General features: G+C 44.2%; 2 protein-coding genes across 2 annotated transcripts in view; one reads left to right on the top strand and one right to left on the bottom strand.

The window, feature by feature from the left end:
• The window catches only part of TMEM204 (transmembrane protein 204), a 35360-nt gene extending 27474 nt beyond the window's left edge, over positions 1–7886 (bottom strand). The window contains exon 1 of the mRNA XM_083585417.1: positions 6693–7886. Coding sequence (XP_083441543.1) covers positions 6693–6972 — 280 coding nt within the window. The 5' untranslated portion in view covers positions 6973–7886. The remainder of the gene's footprint in view (positions 1–6692) is intronic.
• Positions 1–25168, top strand: part of IFT140 (intraflagellar transport 140) — an 81194-nt gene that overhangs the window by 55506 nt on the left and 520 nt on the right. The window contains exons 19-29 of the mRNA XM_083584862.1: positions 14954–15131; positions 16879–17069; positions 17565–17660; positions 18271–18403; positions 18572–18715; positions 19846–19974; positions 20858–21040; positions 22009–22215; positions 22809–23021; positions 23100–23266; positions 23809–23950. Coding sequence (XP_083440988.1) covers positions 14954–15131; positions 16879–17069; positions 17565–17660; positions 18271–18403; positions 18572–18715; positions 19846–19974; positions 20858–21040; positions 22009–22215; positions 22809–23021; positions 23100–23266; positions 23809–23950 — 1783 coding nt within the window. The remainder of the gene's footprint in view (positions 1–14953; positions 15132–16878; positions 17070–17564; positions 17661–18270; positions 18404–18571; positions 18716–19845; positions 19975–20857; positions 21041–22008; positions 22216–22808; positions 23022–23099; positions 23267–23808; positions 23951–25168) is intronic.

Raw genomic sequence — 25168 nt, 5'->3', positions numbered from 1 at the left:
TTGTCTTAGGACACAATCGTGTGGCAAAATACATAGGATTTGTTCAAAGAATGTGGGTTTACATAATTGGGACCCTGCCTGTATCATCCTTTTGGTTTGCACTCAAATACCACAGAGGCCTCAGTAATATAGCCTATCATAGCTAAACTCTATTTTTGGTATCTTCTGGTTTCTGCCTGGCTGTTTTCCAAGAAGAAATATCTGAGACGTGGCTAATGATCCCTGGGATTGTCTGGTTTGATGCCTCTATAAACATTTTCCAGTTTCTTTTTCCCACACAGAGCCGTGCCTCTGGCCTCGCTGCCACTCCCCCCCCCCCCCGGTATTTCATAGTGAAAATGTATTTTATATAAATCATACCCTGTGGATAGACAGATGTTTATATCTAGCGAACATGGGAGTCACGTAGACACAATATTGGGCCACTCCCCACCTCTAGACATGCTTGACCCTAAGAGCTATAATAAGGAAATAGCTTCATTACTCTGTGAGTCTTTGAGAAACAAGCTTCATATCACTTGCCTCTTTCCTGTGTCTTCAACATCCCTGAGAATCGTCCAAGTCCCCTGTTCCTGCCCCCCTCATTTAATTTCCTTTCCATGATTGGTTTTAGACTCTGCAATGCCTAAACAGTATTCCTTTGCAAGTACAGCCAGAGACACGATCTCTCTGTCTGAGTACAGCACTCATTATAATAGCGTCTAAGCATCCTGCTCTCTGGGCAGCAACAACAGCTCATTCATAACCACCATGATTGCTGTTTGACAAAGAAGCCCACATCCCATTCAACATCTCCAGTGCCAAGTGCTTTCTAAAAGAAAGAAAGAAAAATCTAAAGAGATTTAGGCAATTCTTCAGACCAGGAATGGGAGACTTGTTCAGTGTGAGGGGACCTTCTACTGGGTTGGGGTATTTGGATAACATTCAAATCCAGAGAATCAGCAAGGTAGTACAAGCTCAAGGAGATAGAATGGACTTCAAACAAAAATGAGGCATAGCACTTCTAAATACTCCCTAAAATTTTGCAAAAACTATATGCATTTTAAAACAACAACAACAAGGTAGCTATGTTGATTAGGAGAAATTTGCACTAAAATGCTGATGAATTGTATGGATTTTCCCCCTTGTTATCTGATGTGGAAACGTAGAGATGGGAAAAATGAGAAACCTAGATAAACCCGAACTGACAGATTCACCTATCCCTGAGGTAATCAGTGCTGATCATGGGGCCTGTTTGCTGCTGATCCTAGGGGTGGACTTTGGTTTTTCAAATTTCAGTGGCACCCTGTACAAGGCCAAAACTTTGGACGTGCACCCCTCGCCTTCTGTTCAATTCACTATGCTATAGTTGCAGCGTCCTGCAACAACTCTAAGGCTTGGTGCCCAGTGCAGCAGAACTGGTCACGTTGCCCTAAATCCGCCTCTTCACTTTGATCCTCCCTACTCTCTGTAGTCTTTTAGACCTCTTATTAGCACCTCATTTTACTGCTTGTATAAAGCAGGTTTTGTGTCGGTTGCTTCAAGTAGATTATACACAGGGCCAAATATACTGTATACTGAATACTGTATACTGTATTCTACATATGATCACACTACACATGTAAGAATTAGGTGCCTGAAAAGTAATGCTATATCGGCTCTCTTTTTAAAGGAGGGCTGTTACCTATGTAACTTTTTAAATTAATTAAACAACAACCATTTAGGCCTGATGAGACCTTACAAGACAAGTAGGAGGTTTTGGAGGCCTTCTAGTGATCAGAGGCAGTGGTGTATATTTCCTCCCTTGCCCTGAGCTAAAAGAAGAGCTCTTTATCTTCCACTGTGAAAAGCAGAAGCAGAATAAATTAGTGGAAAGAAGCAGCTGTATGCAAATTGGTTAATTTTGTGTACTCTATTTGAGCTCTGTATGCTTCTTAACAGTAGTACAGCTATATTAGAAACTTCTTTGTCATTCTCTTCCACAGTGGAACTGAAAGGTGCAAACACCTTAGACTAATTTGGGTTGCATTTTTTTGGAGTTTGCAGAATTTGGCTACCTTCTCACATAGTTCCCCCCCCCCTCTCCTCTAGCACAGTGGCGGGGCTGGTGCGCATCCTGGGGGCGTGGTGTGCTGCCCGCAGGGGCGTGGCATGTGTCCTGGGGGCGTGGCACACCGCCTGCGGGGGCGTGACACCCAGTGTGGGCGGGCTAGCAGCTGCGATGGCACCCCACTGGGATCACGCTGCCAGGAGGGGTGCACTCCCCCCCCCCACTCCTCTTCCTCTGCCAGTGCCCTAGCACGAAATGGACATAGATCAGGTTAGAAGTCAGCTGTTCTGTTTCTGTGTATCATATGAAACATGGTGTATTAGTTAACACTTGCTCTGTGTCAGTGTGTAAATCCATTGAACATTGGCTGTGTGCCAAAGCTTTTAGACTGATCTGGACTTTTTGTGCAGCATCTGCTTTTTGACACATAAGGCTTCTGAGAGTGCTGGGGTGGTGTCACTGCCAGATTTTCTTGTGCCACTCTGGTTTTCAGAGGCAAAAATTGTACCTTATGGTCCTCCCTTTTCATGCTTGTGCATTAAGACGCACAAGCTTAAATCTTAAGTTGGCTTAAGTTGAGCTGCTCAAGATTGATAGCCGCCACAGTATATTAAATTCTGTCCCATTAAAAAGGCAGTTAAAATAAGGAAAGGGGAAAGGAAGAATAGGGAATCTGTGGCCATCCATATACTATTGAACTGCACCTCTAGTCATCCCCGACTGTTGCCCAGTCTTGTTGGGTCTGATGGGAATTGTAGTCTTCTGGAGACCCAAGCTTCTCCTTCCATTTGGGGCTATATAATTTCCAAAAAATTGACTCAAAGTGCAGCGGGTGGCTATGATAGAAGTTTAGAAAATCATGCATACCTAGAACTTGTAGTTATCTAGTGAGATTGCTTGGCTGTGGATTCAGAACATGCAAAAAGAAGGGTCATCTGCACAGCATTGATGTATGGAATTCACTGCCACCAAACCTGGTGATGGCCATAACAGGGGATCAGTGAAATGCATGGAGATTTATTGACAATTGTTAGCTATGATAACTGCATGGAGCCCCACGTTCCAAGGCCACTTGCCAGTAAATGCTGGTTGCAGGAAACACAACAGCATGAAAGGGTTATAACCCTCACATCCTTCTTGTGGGCTTCCCAGCGGCATCAGGTTTGCCACTTTGAGAAAGAGGATGTTGGGCTAGATATAGCCCTTTAGTCTGATCTAGCAGGGTACCTCAGATGTTCTTAAAATCATTTTGTTCCCTATTTAGTCGAAGAGCACAAACCAACCAGTGTAGTTGGCTGAATGGCTGTTTGCAGATACGTTGTATGGCAAAGACACAGATGCCTCCCAAGTCAATTACTGCGTTATACTTCAGAAGCAGTTTAACACAGGAGTTACAGCATATCTTTGTAGCAGCACAACCGCAGATCTTTCTTCTATGGAATAACTTTTTGTTAGGTTCTTTATTAGGAATATTAAATGATACAAATAAATAGACCAAGTCTTCTCACGCCATTGGTATATCACAAAAATACCATAATGAATTTGCAGTAATACCTACAACATATGGTGCATTACTGGAGGTTAGTGTGTAAGTTATTGGTTTGTGAATTGGTTTAAACAAAAACAAAGGGGATACAGGATAGAACAGAATTAATAGGCAGATCTTTCTGAAGGAAGGCCTGGGTCAGGGTTGGACAGCTTTGTTCAACACTGGAAACCACATCTGAAAAAAATGTTACAGTAATGTATCTGTCGGTACCAGCATGAGTGCTAGAAAATTTTCTTTCTTAGAAAAGTAAAATGCAGACTTCTCAGTATTGTAACAAGACCCTGTGATCAGGAGCAGCAACAGCCACTCCTGACATGCACTGTGGACTTCTAAACTGATGGCATTTAACTGATTGGCTCTTGATGAAGTGTCAAGGGGAGTGTCCCTCTGTGAGCATCTCATATGATGTCTTCATCTTGGACTAAGATATAATCTGGGCCAGGAAAAATAAATAAGCAGCCGACTACAGGCAAAATTGTTGTGAGAATCTGCTGAGGGTGGGTTCCTCAGTCACAAGCAGGTTGAGATGTTGGGGTAGCACCTCTTCAGAGGAGGCAAGAGGGGAAAGAGGATATCCTAGAACAAGTCTCTGGAAGCTCTGGAACTGGTAGACTCTCATACCATTTGCATTTTTCCTCTGCCACTTCTTCTGCAAACTGTGTCAGCATTAGAAACAAAGCATGTTTTATCCCTCCCCACCACCCCATCTTGTCTTAACCATTCAGTAAGATTTACATGAACAAAACAGAAATGGAACATGAGTCAGTTGCAGGGCTGCATGATTTAATTAATTCCACAATCACATCTCACCAGCAATTGCTTTTTTGGCACAGAACTCAACATCTTAAGAACAAGAGCTTTCTTTCTATCACTAATTGCAGTGTGTGAGGGATTTTTGTCAGTATCATCGCTAGGGTGGGACAAACATCCTTCACATGCTGCTGTCCCAACTTAAGTTTCTAGTCTTCATGGCTTATTTGTGGGAAACATCTGATCAAATTTCAAAAGCCAGGAGTGGGAAGGACTGGGCCAGATTTCCAATACTCAGGGAGATGGAGAGAATGCAGTGTGCACAAAAAGCAAATGCATGCAGATTTGTATATTCTGATCACATCATTCAGCTTTACCTGTAGCAGAATTTGAGTTATTTAGGATGCAGAGTTGTGAAAGGGGGGGGGATGCAGAGTGTGCAAAATTTTGTTTCTCTCTCATAGCCTGCTTCACTGGATTTGCTTACTTTCCATTCACTGAATGCAATTCCTAGTGGCATCACTTTCTCAATAACACTTCTGGGTGGGTACAACTGGTTCAATTTGGGAGGGGATGTGTTTGGCTTGTTTTTGTCCCACTTTTAAGCCCATTTTACATTTTGAGATGAATACTGACTCATATGGGTACCAATATGTGACAGCAATTGAATAAGAACTTAACTGACAAGAGCAAAATATGGGCAAATTGATTGTGTTATGTCAGATAAGACAGGAGTGGGGAACTTTTGGTCCTCCAGATGTTGCCAAACTACAACTCCCATCAGTGCTAGCAAGTGTGACCAGGGATGAGAGCTGTAGTTCAGAAACAACTGGAGGACCAAAAGTTCCCCACTCCTGCCTGAGATAAGGGCGTGTCCAGATGAACTGTTTATTGCAGGTTTATCCTGATTTGCTAGTACTAAGCTTACAAGGAGGTTTGGATATATCTGATCTTCACTGAACATTCATTCTGATTTCTTTGCGGGGAGTTATATGAAAATAAACATTCATCCTGATTTGCTTGTGAAGCATTTACACATCATCCTGTTAATCATTCTTTCATCTCGCACTTTTCAGTGTATTTTCAAGTCATCTTCCGAACAGCAAAAAGGCAGTTTGCGCTAGGGCAACAGAACACTACAATCGCTTTCAATTGCACAAACCTAAATTTCCAGGTATGCGCAAAATACTGACAGCCTGGATGCACCTCAAGGAAGCTGAGTTAGAGAGCGGCTTCTGAGAAGTACATTTTCTCAAGCCATTCTGAATCCCCCTTCTGAGTTTGGAGAAGGCTATTTGAAAGAGGCTGTAGACACATGCTTTTCATGCAGAAGATCCCAGGTGCCTTCCTTGACATTGCAAGTGAAAAGCGTCAAATGGCACAGTGGCGCTGAGTATATGGAGCAGAGGGGGCTTCAGCCCCCTCAATATTTGGGGGCATGGGGCTCAGCCCCAGTATCTAGTTCGTATGGTGCATTTTAATTGGTCATATCATCCTGCCACCATCTCTGAATGCTTACTGTCCCTCTCCACACCTAGCAAAGTATTGCCACCTAGTGAGCTGGAAATCACACAACAAAGGGTAAAACCACGCATGACACTAAGTCATGTGTAGTTTTTCTCTTTACTTTTTTAAAAATAAAATAAAAGAAGGTGCAACCAGGGAGGCTGTAATCTGCAACATGAGACCTGGGTACAGGATGGGGCTGCTTAACCCTTTCCCTTACATCAGGCTTCTGACTAAAATTGCTTTCCCATCCCTCTTAGCTTCCTCAACAGGGGAAAATGTATGCCACTTTGGCAGGAAGTCTTCAGTCATGTTTTGGGCATTGCTGAGGCCTTATTTCTAACTCAAGGTTGAGTGTGGGGCCCGCAGGTCTGCATTTCTTCCTTGCCTCTGTGCTATAATTTTACCTATAACATTTCTTCACTGTATATCAGCAGGGTCTAGATGAAGCATTTAACAGCAAAGACACAAATGAGAGCTTCTCATCCCATTGGAGTTGTGCCTGTCCACAAAGGTGCACACTTTGGCCTGGTTTCAGACTTGAGTTTGACTTTTATGGTGTCTCAAAACTTCCAGTTTGTACCTCCTGCTAGAGACCAGGAGTGCAATTGTCATGACCCAAACTTGCTTTCTATTTCCCCCTCTCTTCTAGTTTCTTTCTTACTTACTGGGGCTCAGACACAAGAGGTGCTGGAAATCCACAGCCTCTCTGAGGTGTGCAGCCCTTTTCTGGCTGAGCCGTGAGATGGCAAGTGCCTCAAAGTCAGGTCTTCCCATGTGTCAAGTGCCGACACCTGACTCGGGAGGTGCTCTCTACATAACACAAGATAGACAGTGATGACGAAAATCAAGACTTACGTTTGACAGTGCTACGAGATTCCTGGAACCCAGCTGGCTCCGAACCCCAGCCCAAGGATTCACATTCACGCTCTGCCCCTTGCCCATGCCTGGCACCTGAGCCTGCACCTCCTCTTCCCTTCTCTGCCAGCCAGCACATCTTCCACAGCCCCACACTGCGCTTTCGCCCATCCTCCAAGGTCTGATACACCCAGTTGGGGGTAAAGGCAGCGGCGTTGTTGAGAATAAGTGAGACCAGAGCTACCAACACAGCTGTGGCTACCAGCTTCTGGACAGTCATATCTGACTGTCATCAACCGCTGGCAGCCTCTCTTTGTAGAAGATCCAAGAGTCCCGATCAGCTGCAGTACATTTAATTGGGGCTGCAGATGGGAGGCAGGCGCAGGATGAAGTTATGAATGGCTAGAGAACATCACCATTCATTCTCAAAGTCAGCTCCTGGGGGGTTTCTGATTGCACAAAGAGCGACTAGGCAGAGAGGGGCAATCCATATAACAAGCAGAAGCGAGGCTTCCAGAGTTCTGTCTTCCCAAGCGGTGCCTTATCCACCTTCCTGCACTTTGAGCAGAGCCAAGCTGGTGAAGAGCTGAAAGATGAGGTGCATTCTTTCTGGAACCAACTTGCGAAATGTTGATGTAGGAAGTGCTGCGTTCTTGGACAGTCGAGGCTAAAATGCCTGCAAACGGTGCCGGGTGCCTCAACCTTCTGGAACACAGCTGTGAGAGGAGACTAAGATCTGCATAGGAGTTAGGCAGCAAGAGCTCTTAAATCGTTTCACAGCTGCCCCAAACTCAGAGCATCCCACAGACGCAGTAGAAATTCATTCTTAACACCAAGAGAAATTCTGAGGAAAAATTCAACACTTATTCCCCGAGGAGCCCTGGAAAGCTGGTGTATTCCAAGGAAATCTGTTCTGCTGCCCCTGTTCTTCTGCGAATGTCAGGGCTGTGTGAGGTAGAAGCAGGATAGCAGAACCTCTGCTGCAAGGAAGTTTTTTCCTCCTATCTCTCAATGGAGAGGAAATGGTTGTTTTTGTGGCTGTTTTTGGTGAGCCTCAGGGCGTAGCCGGCTGCAACAAACAGAGCCACTGCCACAGCAGTCAGATGTGAACAGGATGTGTTTCCTGAAAGGAAAAAGACTAAGGGAGACTTCTAAAGTTCCAATCTCTCTCTCTCTCTCTCCCCTGCCCTCCCCCCATAAGCCTCCCCCCTCATTCCAGTATTCTCCTCCCTCTCTCTTCCTTTGCTTCCCAGAAAAATGTAACCAGTTCAGTGATATTGTGTTAGTAGGATTAGTTTTACAGGTCCTTTTATGTGCCAGATTCAGCTGTTGGGGCTTGAGCCAATTATGAAACCCAACTGGGAAAATCAAGGCTTTTCAGGGACTAGAGTTATCTGGGCCTCTTCCCAAGCAAAATTAAAAATCAAACTCTCAGATCCTGGCAATGAAAGCAAGAAGTTTGGAGATTTTTTTTTTTTTTTAAAATTGCTTACTGACAGGAAAAATAACCAAAAGTATGTGAGGGGAAATTGTCACTTGGGAGTTTCTCTTGCCGTATCTGTCTTCCAAAGACAAATTTAGCATCGCATCATGCTGATGTGCACTTTATGAGAGTAATTCCATTTGCAGGACAAAAATTGGTCATGTTGATGAGTGCTAAGGACAGTCAAGCAACTCTTTCCCCGTGTGTGTGTGTGTGTGTGTGTGTGTGTGTGTGTGTGTTACTACAGCTCTTGCCTTTATTTGCAAAAGCTAATTTTACTTTAAAATATGCCTTTCACATAAAAAATTGAAAACAGCTAATGACCTGAAAGTATTCAGTCAAAATAAAACTATAGTAAAAAGCAGTAAAATGCTCGTAAAAACAGACAGCAGATATAAAAAGAACAAAAGCAGAAATGTATATGAATAATATCAAACAGTGGCAAAAGTATTCAGTAAAAAACAAACACCTGGCAATTGGAGCAATAAATAAATAAAGGTGCAACTTGTGCTCCTCATTCATATCATATCTCTATACACAGTTCCTAATATAGTGGTAACACTAAATCAGTGGTGCACAATCTGTTGCCCTCCAGATACTGCTGGACTCCAACTCCCATCGTCCCCAGCCAGCATGGCTTAATGTTTAGAGATGATGGCATTCATCAGTCTCAAGAGACAATGGAGTACGCTTACAGGGGTGAAATCAAAATGCAGCCTTAGCAGCACCGAAGTGAGCTTCTTGGAGTGCAAGCCTAGGCAGTGTGTATGGAGGTCCCGGGCTGCCCAGACAACAATACCCATTTCTTGGCATCTCTCATGTAGTCTAGAGGAAAGTACAGCAATGCATTTGACACCAGCTGGGCTGCAGGAGTTTACGGAAGGATGTGTACAAGGCGCCATCCAACTGTTTTAGGGACTCCACTCTGGATTTGTGTAGGGTTTACTCCTTAGCCTTCTCTTCTCCTGAAGATATCCCTCAAGGCAGCAGACGTTTAGAATCAAAGTGTTTCTTCCAGATGGGCTACCTTCCCAGTTGATAAGCCCCATCTGCCCCTAACCTTCCCTCTCTAGCACATGCAGTAACCACCTTCTTTACCATTGGGCACAATGTTGGTCTTGTCTGCTCAATTTACCAGAGCCTGTCTTCACATGCAGGGAAAGTTCTTAATTTACCAAGGGTTTGAGATCCATGGGAGATCTGGAGCAATATCTGGAGGGCCACAGACCTGCCTCTCCCACCCCACCCCCCGCCAAACTATAAGACTAGCAGGTAACTGTAGCTTGAAATTAGTATGAGTTTTGCTTTTTTTAGTTTTTGAATATTCAAGGTTGTAGCAATCTCAATTATGCTCAGAGTAGGCCTACTGAAATTAATGAAACTAAGTTTGGTATGTCCATTAATTTCAATAGTAGGGCTTGCATTAGATACAACCCTCTGTGTCTTTCTTCCTTTTTTGCATAATTTTTGTGTTAGCTATATACTGCACTAAATCCAAACATGTGTGATGATTACATCTTTTTAAGCCCGAGTTGCAGATGTTCTTGGCTTTCTTTGGGAAACAACACATGCTTATATCCATCTTTTTCTTTTATAAAAAATAATCATACATATGTAGACGGTAGAATGGACTGGGAAAGGGGTGATGTCTGCGCAACAGAACTGAATTGGTTTAACTGTCATTTGTTTCATCAGCAAATTCTGCCTCGTTTGGGATCTCTAACAGAGATCTGCACCCGCACCAAACTACAGCTATGAGGATTCTCTGCAGGATGTCATGATAGCTAAAACCACTATAACTTGGTATCTGCTTTGCTTTTGCTCCTGCAATGCTAAAATACATGGGTGAACAGCAAATAAACCCATTATAAGACTGGGCTTTTTCCAAATGCACAACCTAAGAGAATTATTACCTGTTATTATAGGTATCGTGCAGAAACTTCACCCTGTTAAGTTGACTGAAGCTTGTGTATGGCAGGAACTTGGTGAGATGCACCAGAAATGGAAGTAAGCTGTACAGTGGCCCCTCCATATAATTTCCAGCTGTCATTTGTGTGCTTGAAGCAAACCGTAGAGGAACCCAGAGCGGAAGGTGTTTCTGGGGACTTGGGCATCCTTCTGTTTCTACTTCTGAAAGTGGAAGCGGGAGGGAGAAGTATGAGCCAGCTGGGAATAGTGCTTTGCCCTCTTCCTGGCCCTGGCCTACGGTGTGTTTTTTTAACTCAGGAAATCTTGAGGTCCATTTCAGCTATATAGTTCTTCAATATGGCTCCCATCCTGATGGGGACCTGACAGGATGATACTTTTCCTTCTCTAGTTCCTGTCTCCTCCTGGGGAGGGAAGCAGGTGGGGCTGGGTAGAGGGGACAAAGTTGTTTGTACTGTTCCACATTAGGGTTCTTCACATTTAGTGTTGAGTTGTTGCTTTTTTCCAATGAGAAAGCTGAAATTAGTCATCAGGCATTTACGTATACTGTGGTTTTCCTGGGGTTTGTGGAGTTGTTTGCAGCTGTCACCCAGACAAAGCCAGCCCATCACGTGCTTCTATTGCATGGAGAATCAGTGTTTTATTACCATTCAAGTCACTAACCTAGCTTGCTGGTAAATGGCAGTTCTTGGCTTCCTACTTCTATTAGTGTGGCTGAGTGTTAGCTCAGTTACATCACTGTCAGGCATGTCACACACACACCCCTTTACCCCTATCATTTTTTAATCCCCCACCAGTTGCCAGTTGTCTCCCCCCCACACTTTAATATTACGTTCTTCTGTGCCATTGGAGGCTGTGCACTAATCTGTTGGAGCATATTTGTCCTGCAAAAGATAAATTCTTTCCTTTCCCCACCCGCAGCAAAGCTATCTCCATTTATTTTAATTCAGTGGGAAGTGACTTTCGCAGTGTTAACATGGCCTTCCTGCCTTCTCTTGAGTAGGTGTCTTTCTCCTGCAAGGTCCATAACAAGAAGGGCTGTAGCTCAGTGGTATATCTGGGTGGACCAATGGCCTGACTTGGCATAAGACAACTGCATATGTTCTGTTGGACAGTTGAAGATTTATTGATTTGAAGAAAGGATGCTCAATCATAGCCCTTGCAAAATTAGGTCATATTCTTTAGTTCCCACATCTCACTAGAGATGTGAAGTTGATTGTCCATTTTTACATACTTTGTTTTTGTCACTTGTATATGTCACTAAGGTACTGCAATGTTCTCAGTTTTAGATAACTTTTAAGCCTGATGAGAGTTGCTGTTCCACAAGGTAATTCAGGATGCCCCTTTTTTCAGTCTTTAGTCCACTTGCCATTCTGAAAAGCATCTCAATCACATCAGTGAGAAATTTTGTGAACAAGGTGCAATATATCCTATACTTCTAGGTAGGAATGTAAGAAGGCATCATTTTCCATTCCACCCTTTGTTTTTTACATGCAGAACTGTTTCCTTTCCACTGCAGTTCATTTTCCTCCAAAATCCATATTATTTGTTATGCTGTTTGCTATGGCAAAACTTAATTAATTTAGTTAATTAATGACATAGTTTATGTTGCCATTATGTTATTCCACCCCATCCAATTCAATGCAAAGGAAACACAGTTTAAATAGGGGAAAACGTAATCAATTATGTATCATTTGTGGGCTAAAAGCAGCAACCGTAGCAATACTGGCTGTGTTTGCTGGTTTAATTTTCATTCTGGACATGGGACAAATAATCAAACATAATTTTTCACACCAGTTTCTGTTTTCAGCAGAATTCTCCCACAACCCTTCTTCTAGTTGATGCTCTGACCTTTTGATTTGAATGAATGAAATACAAATAAAGCGTGTGTTGGAGGGGAGCAAATGACAAGAAAACATCCGAGTCTGGAATTGTTATAATTAAACGTATAATTTCATAACACTTTTAAAATGTATGTTTTGCTTTCATCCTCACAAGTCTATGAAGCGGGCAGCTTGCGTTCCCATTTTACAGGTGGAAAACTGAGGATGTGCCCCTTTAAATGAGGGGAGAAATATTGTAATCCATCACTTCTCCCCTTGCTGCATCTGGTCTTTGTTAGGACCTCTTGCTCTAGCTGATGAAGTGCAGATGTGAGGTAGCATTCCAAAGATAAACTCAGGAAATTCTCAGAGTCTGCTGTGGGGGGCTGAGTTGGTTGTTATTTGACTTTTGCTCTGTTTTGTTTGGGGTGCTGAGCTTAATATTCAGCAGGAAAAGAAGCGGCCTTTGATAGATTGCACTGACAAAAACAGCAGCCTTCAAGAGGGAGATTCCATGAGACATCTTTAAAGAAAATAGGTCTGTGCCTACTGTCCATTAACATTCCTTCTAATTCCTTTAGGTTGCCATCTTAATTGCATTTTCTGAAGAGCAGAGATGCTTAAGGATCAGTCTGCATTTTTAGTGAACCAACTTGATTTACACTTCCCTGGATGAATGCAGAGACTGCAATACAATTATTCTTTGAATTTTGCAATACATGTTTTGATTCAGAATGGTTTCTGGCATCCAAACATCAAATATGACCCTCGCCCCAACTTTGGGAACCCTCATGCCTAGTTTGGCAATGATATCTCAAGTGGCTGTCAAAGCAGTGTCAAAAAACAGGCAGAATCATGCCAAAGTGATGTTTCGGTTCCAACTTGATTCAATCAAAATGCCATCTGGTGTCAGGGATGGCAGGGCTCCGAGGTGTGTGTGGCAGAGGCAGGGGGCTCTGAGACTGATCCAGGAGAAGGGGTCAGCAATTTATGGGGTTTTGTGCCTCCCATGAGGCAGGAGTCATGGCTGAAGGAGGGGAAGAGGCCAAGCAGTTGGAGACAGGGAAGGAGGTGCAGGACATGCCAGGAGCAGACTGTTCCTGAGAGGACTGGGCCAGTAGAATCCCCTCCATCCTCTCTGCCACTGTCTCCAAGGACCAGGAGGGGCTTGAAGAGGCAGACACAGCAACAACTTCTGTGTAGGAGAAGTTGCAGGTTACTTGCATGCACTCCATCAGGCAAGGGTACTTAACTTTAGGTGGAGGCATGGTCACACTGTTGCTGCAACAGTCCAGCTTGAAGCCAGGGGCACCAACTTGCCCCCCACATTGAGGGGGCGCTGTCATGTGATGCACCCTGGCATGCACGGAGGGCTCTGTGCTTGCATGGCCCAGCCACAGCCAGAGCCAGGATGCCGAGCTGTGGCTGGTATGAGCAAGCGTGGAGATCGCCCTCCACGCTTGTGCAAGCCGCCTCCTGGCTTCTGGGCTGCCGGGCAGAGGCTGGGGCTGGGACATGTGGAGGGCGCCTGCCGGCAGCCGGCGGTGGCCCTGCACCCTGCACAAAAATATTGGGGGGAGCTGAAGCCCCCTCCGTTGCCACTGCTCGGAGCACAAGCCTGGGGAGGGGATGCTGTAAGGAGGTGTGTGTTAATCTGAATTTATGATATGGTTTATCTCTGTAAATCACTGCATAGGATTGACATAACTTTCATATAACATGAGACCCTCCATGATTAGCTTCGGTGACTTTGGAAAAAGACTGATCCCAGCCACCAGCCGAAAGGCATTTGGGCATATTCTGAGTTCACCCACATCTGACTTAAAAGATATAACACACGCAAATTTAGTTGCTAAGTACAGAATACTCAGCTCCTCAGAATGATCCATCCACACAATGCTAAGGTGATTTAAAGGCAGAGGTGCCTTGGTTCAGATAATTGCTTGCTATCAAAGTCTTTCACCCACTTGTTAAGCAAACAGGATGGCCAGCTTTAGCCATTTTTCACTAAGATGGGCAAGGTGAGAATTAAGCAGGAAATTCCAGAAATAAGTATGGAAATTGTAGGAATCACTCATTTCACAGCTGCCCCCCTTATTTGTATGCCTTGGCAAAAATGTATTTTAAAAACCTAAATTCAAAGGTTAGGTAGCTCTCACATTTCCAACAGGACAGCACTTAACCCAGAGCTCCCTCCCCTAAGACTCTTTAAGGACAGACATACTTTCTTTCCCCACCTCCCTCTTTCTAGTGTAGGCAAGATTCTCATGCCATGCTTCCATAGGCCTTTCCAATAGTTCGGGAATCTTCTACTGTTTCATCCAAGTGTGTATGTATTGTAATTTGCTACCTGCTTAGACTGTAACTTTGCTGTCCAAACAGCAGTTTTATATATTCTAGCCCTCCTATTTTATATAATAAACCAAGTTTTATTTGTTTCTCTGTGTGAGAGTTTCTTGTGGGCATAAGATTAAGGGTTAACGCACAACTATAACAAGTACAGTGCTACCTCGGGTTAAGTACTTAATTCATTCCAGAGGTCTGTTCTTAACCTGAAACTGTTCTTAACCTGAAGCACCACTTTAGCTAATGGGGCCTCCTGCTGCTGCCGCGCCACCAAAGCATGATTTCTGTTCTCATCCTGAAGCAAAGTTCTTAACCTGAGGTACTATTCCTGGGTTAGCAAAGTCTGTAACCTGAAGCGTATGTAACCTGAGGTACCACTGTACATGTCATAACTCCAACAAAAGATCCTATACCTCTCAGCGGTGTGTATATACATGTACATACGTGCTGGTGGTGCACATGTAAGTTCAGGTTCACATATTGTAGCAGTGCCAGCTACTTAGTCACCAGAAACCTCTCTGTGCCTCAACTGAGCAGCTTCAACAATAGGCCTGGGCGATACATTGATAAATCACTCAGGACTGGTATGAGGGCATGTTCAGCTGCCCCGGTGTCTTCCCAAGATTGGTTCCTCCTTTGCAAAATACAACTCTCAGCATCTCACCCCTTCTTGTTTCCTGCAGTGAATCCGTCTGGGAGAACATGGCCCGCATGTGTGTGAAGACACAAAGGCTGGATGTTGCCAGAGTTTGCCTGGGGAATATGGGCCATGCTAGAGGAGCCAAGGCACTGCGGGAGGCTGAGCAAGAGCCAGAGCTGGAAGCCAGGGTAGCCATGTTGGCAATTCAGCTGGGTATGCTGGTAGGTCAGGTGCCTTTTTTCAAAGCAACCCTCTTTCATTTCATATTAAGCCATTTGGAGAGCATGAACGGTTCCCAAATTGTGTCGGAGCAGGAAAAAAACAGGCACTTTGAAAAGATGACTAAAGGCACTTCCAGACTGCCACTATTTTGGGGCAGGATTCTGTGTCATTCTGGGAAACTCAGGCTGCGCAGTTAAAGCAGATTGGGACCTCTTGCACCCGCTTTGCTTTCCCCAGTCCTTCCGCTGGCATGCAGCCCTCGGATAATTGGTCAACAGCAAATGTGACCTTCCAGGTTAAAATCCATTAGCCACCTCTCGTTTAATACCAAAAGTAAACTTTAAAGGCGCTGCAAACTTGCCATTGGAAGAGAAGCTCTATTTGACAGCTGAGAGCAAATGCTGCCCACTCTCTTCCTCCACACTTGCTGTGTCCTGTCTATGTTGCTTTGGTCTTTGTCTGATAACTTCACCCACACCCACCCAAATTCATGAGCCAACATCTAAGGCTGCGTAATTTTCACACTTTGCTAAAAGTTCAAGGTCTGCTCTAGAGTGGCAGCATTTCCCAAGCCTCCATTTATTTCTACTGGGGAATTGCTCCAGAGATTGCCAAGACTTTTTCAGCCTGTTGGACTGGAGCATGCGGAGGCCGCCTCCCTCACCAAGTGACCTAGAGGTCGGATTGCTTAACGTTTTCCTTATTTTTATTTAAACATCCTGTCTCAGTCATAATGCTTCTATTCTGGGCTTTGTGGGCTCAATTAGTTCTTCAAATTCCTCTTTTAATTAACCCTTGCTACTACTGAATATTGGAAGCGCCTTGTTGCCTGTCTTGAAATTGCACATTATTGCTCTTTTTTTATGTATACATTTAGTCCAATCTTCTTAGGGCAGCATTGCAAAATTTTTCTCACATTTCTAGCTTTAACACAGTTTGAAAAAATAGGTCATTTCCATTACACTCCAACTGAATCACAAGGAATACGTTTGTTGTACACCAGAGAGCAATTTGAAGCGTGACAAACTCCTTTCCTCTGCCTGGGCCTGGACCGTCCAACTGAAAAATGAAAATGGCAAAAATGTGATCAGTATTTTTTGCTCTCTCAACCTGCCCGCAGTTCATGAGAAACACAATATAAAAATTATTAGTAATTTACAAGCGACAGCTCACTTGTTCAGCTGCATTATAGATTTGGAGGGGGGGCGGTTTGGCTAGTTGAGTACTTTTCGTCACTTATGGTGTGGGTACCATATCATATTTATTTATTTGAAACTTTACTTCCTTTCATTCTTCTAAATATCAGGGGAGTTCACAATGCTCAGAATTGCAACATTGTCATTCCCATTTTTAAACTTAGAAATTCAAAAAGACACATGTACTCTTGACATAACTAAATGTATTATTTTATACTAAACACTTTGGATAATGATTAGTGGACTTATTGTTCCTTATCGCCTACATTTTTATTGGCCAAATACTTGCTTTCTTTTTTTTATCACCCACATTAGTTTGCTTTTCATCAGATAATTATTATATTGTTTGTGCAATGCACTTTTTACTTTGGTTGTTCTGAATCACTCACCTCTCGCGTATCCAGATTTTGTTTAATTGATTTCTCATTGTTGCATTTTTGTCTTTCGTATTCCCGTTTTCTTTTTTGTACAAAGTATATGCGCATGCATATAAAAATTGCATAATTTCCAAAGCACTCTTCATTCTTTAGCTGTCTGATCTCCATTCCAGGAAGATGCTGAGCAACTGTATAAGCAGTGCAAGCGCTATGACCTTTTGAACAAGTTCTACCAGGCCTCAGATCAGTGGGACAAAGCCATAGAAGTAGCCGAGGTTCACGACCGCGTCCACCTGCGCACCACCTACTACAGTTATGCAAAGCACCTGGAAGCCATAGCCGAGCGCAATCTTGCACTGACCTAGTAAGTATTAATTTGAGTCCCAACCCAAAGTTGTATCCAACTCTGTGCACAGAGGGCTCAGCTCACACAACAGGACTTCCCATTCTTCTCTTCTCCTTGTACCCCCCCCATAAAAAACCCCTGCTCTGGAGGATACCTCAAATCCTCTTAAGACAATTTTGAGGATGCACGATGGTGCTCCAGGGAAGAGGAATGGAGGGGGAAATGACTCTGTTGGATGCAACCTCCAGTCCTATGGGTGTCTGCAAAGGATTGGTGTTAGAGCAGTCTGAGCTACATCAGCATCCTATTCCTAGTCGTGATACGGTTTTGTTGGCATATGAACACCTAGCAGCCAACTTTTTCAGTTAATACACCTGTTTCATATTCTTGCCATCGACCCAGTGTTGATATGTTGATATAAGTAGGACAGTGCATAGCAGTGCCACTTTCCCAGTCCTGTGCCCCTATCTAGGCCCTGCAAACCTAATGAAAACATGCTGTTTCCCTGCACAGCTATGAGAAGTCAGAGACACACAAGTTTGAGGTTCCTCGAATGCTTTCAGAAGATCTACAGGCCTTGGAGTCTTACGTCAACAAGATGAAAGATAAGTGAGTGTTTGTGTGATCCCTCCATGCCAGACTGAACTCTGCTCCAGCTGCCAGTTGCCCTGTGACTGCAGTAGAGAGGGCAAGATCATTCTGGTCTTATTTGCTGGCCAGACAAAGATTTTCTGGTAGTTCTGCCATCTCCTTCCCGGCCTGCTGTCAAGTGAATATAAATCATAGAATTGTAGAGTTGGAAGAGAACTCGGGGGTCATTTAGTCCAACCCCATGTAATGCAGGAATCTCAGCTAAAGCATCCATGACAGATGGCCATCCAGCCTCTGCTTAAAAACCTCCAATGATTTCTCATGCCACATGAGATGCCAGTAGCTTCTGTTTCAGAGGCTGTGATCATAAGTCACTTGTACTTGGTCAGCCTTATTGCACTGGCGTTCTAGAGTGGCTATATCTTGGGTGAAGCATCCTCGGGGCTCGTTTTCAGATTTTGACATCTCCGCCCCGTCTTGTCCCTCACATCTAGATTGTGCACCCTCTGTGCAGAAGCCGTAGCACTTGTTTTGTTGCAAAGCTAGTGCTCTAGCTGTGTTGTGTTTTGCATCTAGTAGGGCACACTGTTTAATCAATTAATTGAGTCATCCTTTCTCCGTTTTCTAGAGGCTTGTGGAAGTGGTGGGCCCAGTATCTGGAAGGTCAGGCAGACATGGATGCGGCTTTAAAATACTACGAACTGGCTCAGGATTATTTTTCCATGGTCCGTATTCACTGTTTCCTGGGTAACACCCAGAAGGTAAGCTTGAACCACTTCACTATTCCATCTAGAAAGGAAAGGCTGTATATACATTCTTTCAGTACTATTAAGCTTCCTTTCTGTGAGTTCTCTAGCACTGGCAGCCATTTGATGCTTTAACCTGGGCAGTAAGTATAATGGTTTTTCTTCTCCCTCCTTTCATTTTAGGCAGCGGAAATAGCAAATGCAACAGGGAACTGGGCAGCTTCATATCACGTCGCCCGTCATTATGAGAGCAATGATGACATCAGCCAGGCTGTGCACTTCTACACCAGAGCACAAGCGTTTAACAACGCTATTCGGTTGTGCAAGGTACATGCAGCATTCACACACCATCACATCAGTTTCCAAATGAAACCGTAGAGAGCCCTTTGACTCACAGCTGTGGCGATAATGGGAAAAGCCAGCCACAAGGGCCAAAAAACGCATAGAGATTCTCAAGTACAAATCCCTGCTAGTTGTTATTGTCCCTGTGTTGTGGATGCTATTCAGCACATTCAACCTGAGGATTCTAGAGAGAAGTTGTGGAAATGTGATGTCATCAACATTCTTCCATACTTTTTTCAAGTATCAGTAGTGCCAGCAGGCCAGAGAATTGCCTTTTTCCAAGTTTGAGGTTTGTGTAGTGAACAAAGGCAATTTTCCAGCAGTGGAGGTACAACGTGGAAGGAAGATGTATGTGTCCTTTGCACCAAAAGGGTTACAAGGGTGCTTTGTCTCCTCACAAATGAATTCTATCTGCGTGAGCTAAAACTGATAGAGCTGCTGCTATTATTTCCTGGGTCTGGTCTGAAGGCACTTGCTTGAAGCTAAACAGTCCTGGGGCAAGTCAGTGCCTAGAAAGGAGACCACCCGGGAACCTCTGTGAGTTCCTTTCACAGAATAAAGCTAGCAATGGAATGAATAAATATTATTTAAAATTTCTTAACTGCCTGGCTCTTTAGAACTCCGAATACGTGGAAATTAAGATAGTAAACAAGCAATTTAATTGTCCAGTTCAAAGGAATTGCATTACATTGGGAACTATGAGATGCTTCGGTTTCTGGTTTTATATTGTATTCTCCGTTTTATCTGTGGACATTAGCAATGGAACCCAGAGAAGGGAGGTTCTAGAGAAGAGTCATAACCGGCTGCCTGAGGTGAAGGGCAAGAGGGCACCTCCCCACAGTTACATTGCCAGAAGCCAGCTGGCCTAGCAGTTGAATCTTACTTCAGCACTGGTGATAGGATAGCATCCTTCATCATGCCAGATATTATAAAGTCAGATTAAGGGACCCAGGAGAGGCCAAGTGGCAACATTTGGCAATGGCTGGAAACTCTGGGGGAACAGCTAGGCACTGTTGCTGCTGCCATCCCTCAGCATCAGCTGCCTAAGGCGGTTGCCTCAGTGTGCCTCGTGGGAGGTCCAACCATAACTAATACAGTAAATATTTTTGGAGTAGGAGAACAATCTGGATGACCAGCTGATGAACCTGGCTCTCCTCAGCTCACCAGAAGACATGATAGAAGCAGCCCGCTATTACGAAGGGAAGGGGGAGCAAATGGACAGAGCAGTGATGCTGTATCACAAGGTAAGCCCTTCTGTCTCTGCGGGAAGTCCCTTTCTCAAATCAAATGAATACTACTGTGGGAGACATAATTCTTTCCTGGTGGCTGATCGGCAGGCTTCTGTACTGCAGTGGCTGTGTGGACTTGTCCTTGCTCATTTTTAAGTGGGCCTTGAAAACATATGTTTTCATATATATGTGTGTGTAGCTTTGTGGTGCTGTTTTTATTCCAGTTATATGCTGTTTTCATAGTCGCACTGTGTGATGATGGCTGTTTTAAAACTCTGTTGTTCTTGTTCATTAAATTTGTGTACTGCACTTCAAGATCACAGGCAGTTCACATCATAAAAATACAAAATGAGAACACAAAATAAGTAATAAAACAAAAACAAACCAATAATTTCCCTACCACAAACATGTTTAAAAGGTTGAGGACAGTTAACAAAGACACATTTTCCCTGTGCCTCTCCCAACAGAGGACATCATACCAAAGCAGTTTTATGTGTCAAAACTGGGCCTGAACCCTGATTGCAATGGATCTAGACAATCAATTTCCTGCAAGAGCACCTGGCTCTGGTCTGCAACCATCCACTCAAGAACCTTGCTGAAGGAGGGGAGATTAGCAACTGGCTGGTAGTTACTTAGATTTTCCAAATCCAGGGATGGATTCCTGAGGAGTGGTTTTACCACTGCTTCCTTCAAGCAGACGGGCACCACCCCATCTCACAGGGAGGCAATAATAGAGGCATACCTAGCCATGACCAGTCCAAGCACCTTGTCTTTATATTGTTGTATGCTCGGTATGCATATATTTGTGTTTACCACGCTGTGAAGAAATCTTTCTGAAAAGTGGATTATAAAGAATAACAAAAATCTGGAAGCTAAAACCTCATGTCTCCTTTGACAGGCAGGACACTTATCCAAGGCTCTGGAGCTAGCCTTTGCCACAGAGCAGTTTGGAGCCCTGCAGCTCATTGCTGACGATTTGGACGAGAAGTCAGACCCAGCCCTGCTGGCTCGTTGCTCTGACTTCTTCATTGAACATGCCCAGTATGAGAAGGCAGTTGAACTCTTGCTAGCTGCCAAAAAGGTAACCTGTGTATATGACATTTCATTCAGCAAATGACAACCTTGTCCTCTATGCCCTCAGTTCTTGACCTTGCAATCTGTAACCACCATTTTTAGGAAACATTCTCAAAATCTCCTCTGGACTAAAGCTTTGCATGGTCTTTGTTTGGCAGGCAGAACGGTTCAAGTATAATAGGATTGGGGAGGGTCTGTACTCTTTGGAGGCACGACATTAGAAATTTATTGGGATCATATAATGATAACTACCCTTTTAAACCTTGAATCCTGTCACAATAACACAGAACAGAATCACTTTGAATGCCTTGTGTAGCTGGGCAGAGGAAATAATTTGTCTTCCATTTTCTTAGGGAAGAGATTGAGGACCCAAAAGGTGTCCAAAAAGTGCCAGGTGAAAACTCATAATTGTTGAGTAAACTTCTGAACACCCCTTCAGATTACAAGTTGCCTAGAACAGTGCTATTCAACTTTGGTTCCCCAGATATTGCTGGACTGCAGCTCCCATCATCCCTGACTGGCTGGGAGAATCCACCAATGTCAGAGGACCCAAAGTTGATGACCTTTGACCTTTGAGGTCATGATATAGGATAGTCTGCAGTGCCCATTTTGTGGCTAAAACAGTTTATCTGACTCCCATCTCCCTCCCTCTCTCCACTCCCCGCCCCCCCCCCCGGCATTGAGCCATGGTGCATTCCTATCATGTTTCTTTTTGGCCCTATCACCCTGAAGCTTGTAATGGCTTGGCTTTGGTTACTCTTTCAGTGATGTCTTATTTTCCATTGTGCTGCTCGGAATCACCTTTGAAGCATTGCACATTCCAAAAGAAATAGCTCAGCCTCAGAGTTAGAAAGTGCTCTTCAAAAGATGCTCTCATCCTAGGGCTTGGGCTTGGCAAGTTGTATTGTCCTCCTTCCCTCCCTCTCCACCTCCCCTCACCTTGCAAGATCTTACTCTGTTTGTTCTCTCCTGCAGTACCACGATGCTCTCCAGCTTTGTCTGACACAGAATCTGACCATCACCGAGGAGATGGCTGAGAAGATGACCATTTCAAAGGACTCCAAAGAGGTCCCAGAGGACTTGCGACGGGAACTTCTGGAGCAAATTGCCGATTGCTGCATGCGGCAGGGCAATTACCACATGGCCACCAAGAAGTACACGCAGTCGGGGAACAAGCTGAAGGCAAGTTGTGCTGCACTGCTGTGGCTGCTGGCAGGAGCTGATGCTAGTAAAAAGTTTCTGGAAGTCTGAGCACTGGTTGCCAAGGGCACCTTTTATTAACTCTGTCTGGTAAAGTTACCAGAGAAGGACCTAGGAAGATCCCTTTGGGAAGCCCACAAACTGGGCAAGAAGGAAAGAGAGGCCTGTTGTTCTCCAGCAAATGTTACTACTTCTGAACCTGGAGCTTGGACAACCTCTCCTCCCCGTCGCTCAAGCTTTTTTGTTTTTTGTAATGTACAGTATAATGCAGAATGTTGCAGTTTGTCACTTTAGGAATGAGGTGGTAGGAACATACTACTCCCAGTCCTTGATCTTCTGCACTTGCTTACTGTTAGCTTATCTTGATTTAAGGTGCTAGTTATCACTGATAAAAACCCTATGTACTGATTGTCTTTAACCTAAGAGTATGGGGATGGGAATTTTTTGTGGGGTCCTAAACTTTGGACTGAAACATGCAATTCTGCAGGTCTTTCTTTCCTAGCTCTGCCTGGCTTGCTGCTGCTGTTTGCCACAGACAAATGCAAGCCTCACCAACTCTGCCTCTTCATTTGCAGGCAATGAGAGCCCTGCTCAAATCGGGAGACACAGAGAAGATTGTGTTCTTTGCTGGTGTCTCCAGACAGAGAGAGATTTACATCATGGCTGCCAACTATCTCCAGTCCCTGGACTGGCGCAAGGACCCGGAGATTATGAAGAACATCATCAGCTTTTACACCAAAGGGAGGGCTCTTGACCTCTTAGCTGGTTTCTACGATGCTTGTGCTCAGGTGCGTAGGTGTTCCTCAGATACAGAGCTTGGGTTGCGCAAGAGAAAGTGAAATTCATCCCATTTACTTTCTCTGCAGGTGGAGGTGGATGAGTACCAGAACTATGAGAAGGCACTGGGAGCCCTAACCGAGGCGTACAAATGCTTGTCAAAGGCGAAGACACGCAGCCCCGTTGAGCAGGAGAGCAAACTTGCACTCCTCCACAGCAAGATGGCCCTGGTGAAGAGATTCATTCAGGCCCGGAGGTGAGAGGAAACAGCGAAGACTTCTGTGCATTGGGGATGCTGCACAATCTTTGTCAAAAGCATCCTGAACTTCTGCAGTTCAGGGGGCTCAATAGGAAAGAGGTTGTGAATGATAAGCTGGACACTCACTAGACTCTTGGGATCGGTCCCCCTCCCACTATGTCTGCTTCAGGCTGGCTTTGCGATTGACACAGCAGCCAGCCAATCGGAACTGTACACAACTCTGCTCTTATTCCTGGTGAAGAACAGAAGGGTGGGGGCAGAGTCTTGGCAGTGTATGATGAAAACTCTGGTGTCTGTGAGTGGGGATGGAAACTTGTGTGCTTCTTGGCGCTTCAACTTGCCTGCAATCTATGTTTTCTGCTCCTTCCTTAGTCCCTTCTAAAATATTCCAGGAGAAAGGAAATACTACTGCTTGGAGCATGCATGTATTTAGATTTCTATACCTGATAGGCATCAAACAGTTTTTCCACTAAGAGGCAAATGATGTAACAAAAGCTTTTCTCCCATAGCGCTTAGTGTCTGATGTTTCCCCTTCCTAGGCTTTATTCAGAGGATCCCAAGGAGGCAGTAAGGCAGTGTGAGCTCCTCCTGGGTGAGCCAGACATTGACAGTGCCATCCGCCTGGGAGATGTTCTCGGTTTCCTGGTAGAACACCACCTACAGGTCCAAGAATTCCAGATGGTGAGTGGTCTAGGCTCTTTCAAGGGTCTTTCAAAAGGACAAGCCTCCTTGATAAGAAATGGGCAGACCCATTCAAAATGTTCAGCACCACACATAATGTTGTTCTCGTGACATTGTATCACCACAGATAATATGTGGTGATACAATTTTGCATGGAAAAGGACAGAAGCATAATTGAATTCTTTCTTGCATCTATTTTTAGAATTCCCTACACACAGAGAGCTAGAATGTCGGGGAGCAGCCCTTCCCTGAAGTATTAGTTTTCTACCTGTGAGAATGGGGAATATTCAGGCATGCAGATCTTCCACTTACTCCAGTGATTCTTTTAGGAATGTGTAGGTCAGCTCTCAGAAGCACAAATGAAAAATAACTCACTAGAAGTGTAATGTCTAAACCAGTCCTGAATAAGATTATTAAATAGTTGGATGGCAGGAGGTGGCAGTTCCAAATATAATTTATAAACATTATCATCAGGGGATCTTTCTTTGCTCTTACCAACACCTGGTGTGCGGGGAGGAAGGGGGGAGCCACAGACAAGCAGAGGAAACAATTGTGTTGAACCATCTGGAGATGCAATGATTCATTTGCTAAGAGCAGGAAGTGTCAACATGACCTAGTGTAAAATAGGGAAGGCAGAATTACTGGCTGTGGGCAAAAGGAACTGCTGCTCTGGAACAGCCAGGTGCTCTCTAGTCACATGGAATTCAAGCAAAAAAAAGACACTGCCTGGCAGCAAATCTGTTCTGCAGGCAGATCCCGCCGACTATTAGCCGTCTAATGCCAGGTTTCCCAACTAGTATTGCTGACAGTTCTGTAACATCTACCTATACACTGTAACATCTTTTAAAAGTCTGTCTCTTGGCTTCCAGCCCTTTAATGCCGGTTCTAGCTATATGAACATGAAGGAATACAAATTCTAGATATTATGGAGCCTTGGGAATCACTCATACAGCTAATGAAAACCAGCATCTGACAACCCTTCTGCTGTTGGTTATAGCTATTAGAAAACTCCTTAGTCAAATACTGAAAACCTGTGGATATGGTTTCCCAAAGACAACTCAGATCTGTGGTTATGATTGCACTGTTCCAGTATAAGCAGATAACGGATTACAGTCTGAGCTTAAAATAGCTTGTCAGTGCCACAGTCACCTGGAGGTAGATTTTTTAGTTCATTTTACCATTCTGTTCATGTGAGAACAACCCTTGACTAGGACATAC

The sequence above is a fragment of the Podarcis filfolensis genome (genome assembly GCF_964270895.1).
Source record: "Podarcis filfolensis genome assembly, chromosome: 14".
NCBI classification, from domain to species: Eukaryota; Metazoa; Chordata; class Lepidosauria; order Squamata; family Lacertidae; genus Podarcis; species Podarcis filfolensis.
The sequence above is the reverse complement of the archived record's forward strand: the minus strand, read 5'-3'. Positions and strand labels throughout refer to the sequence as shown.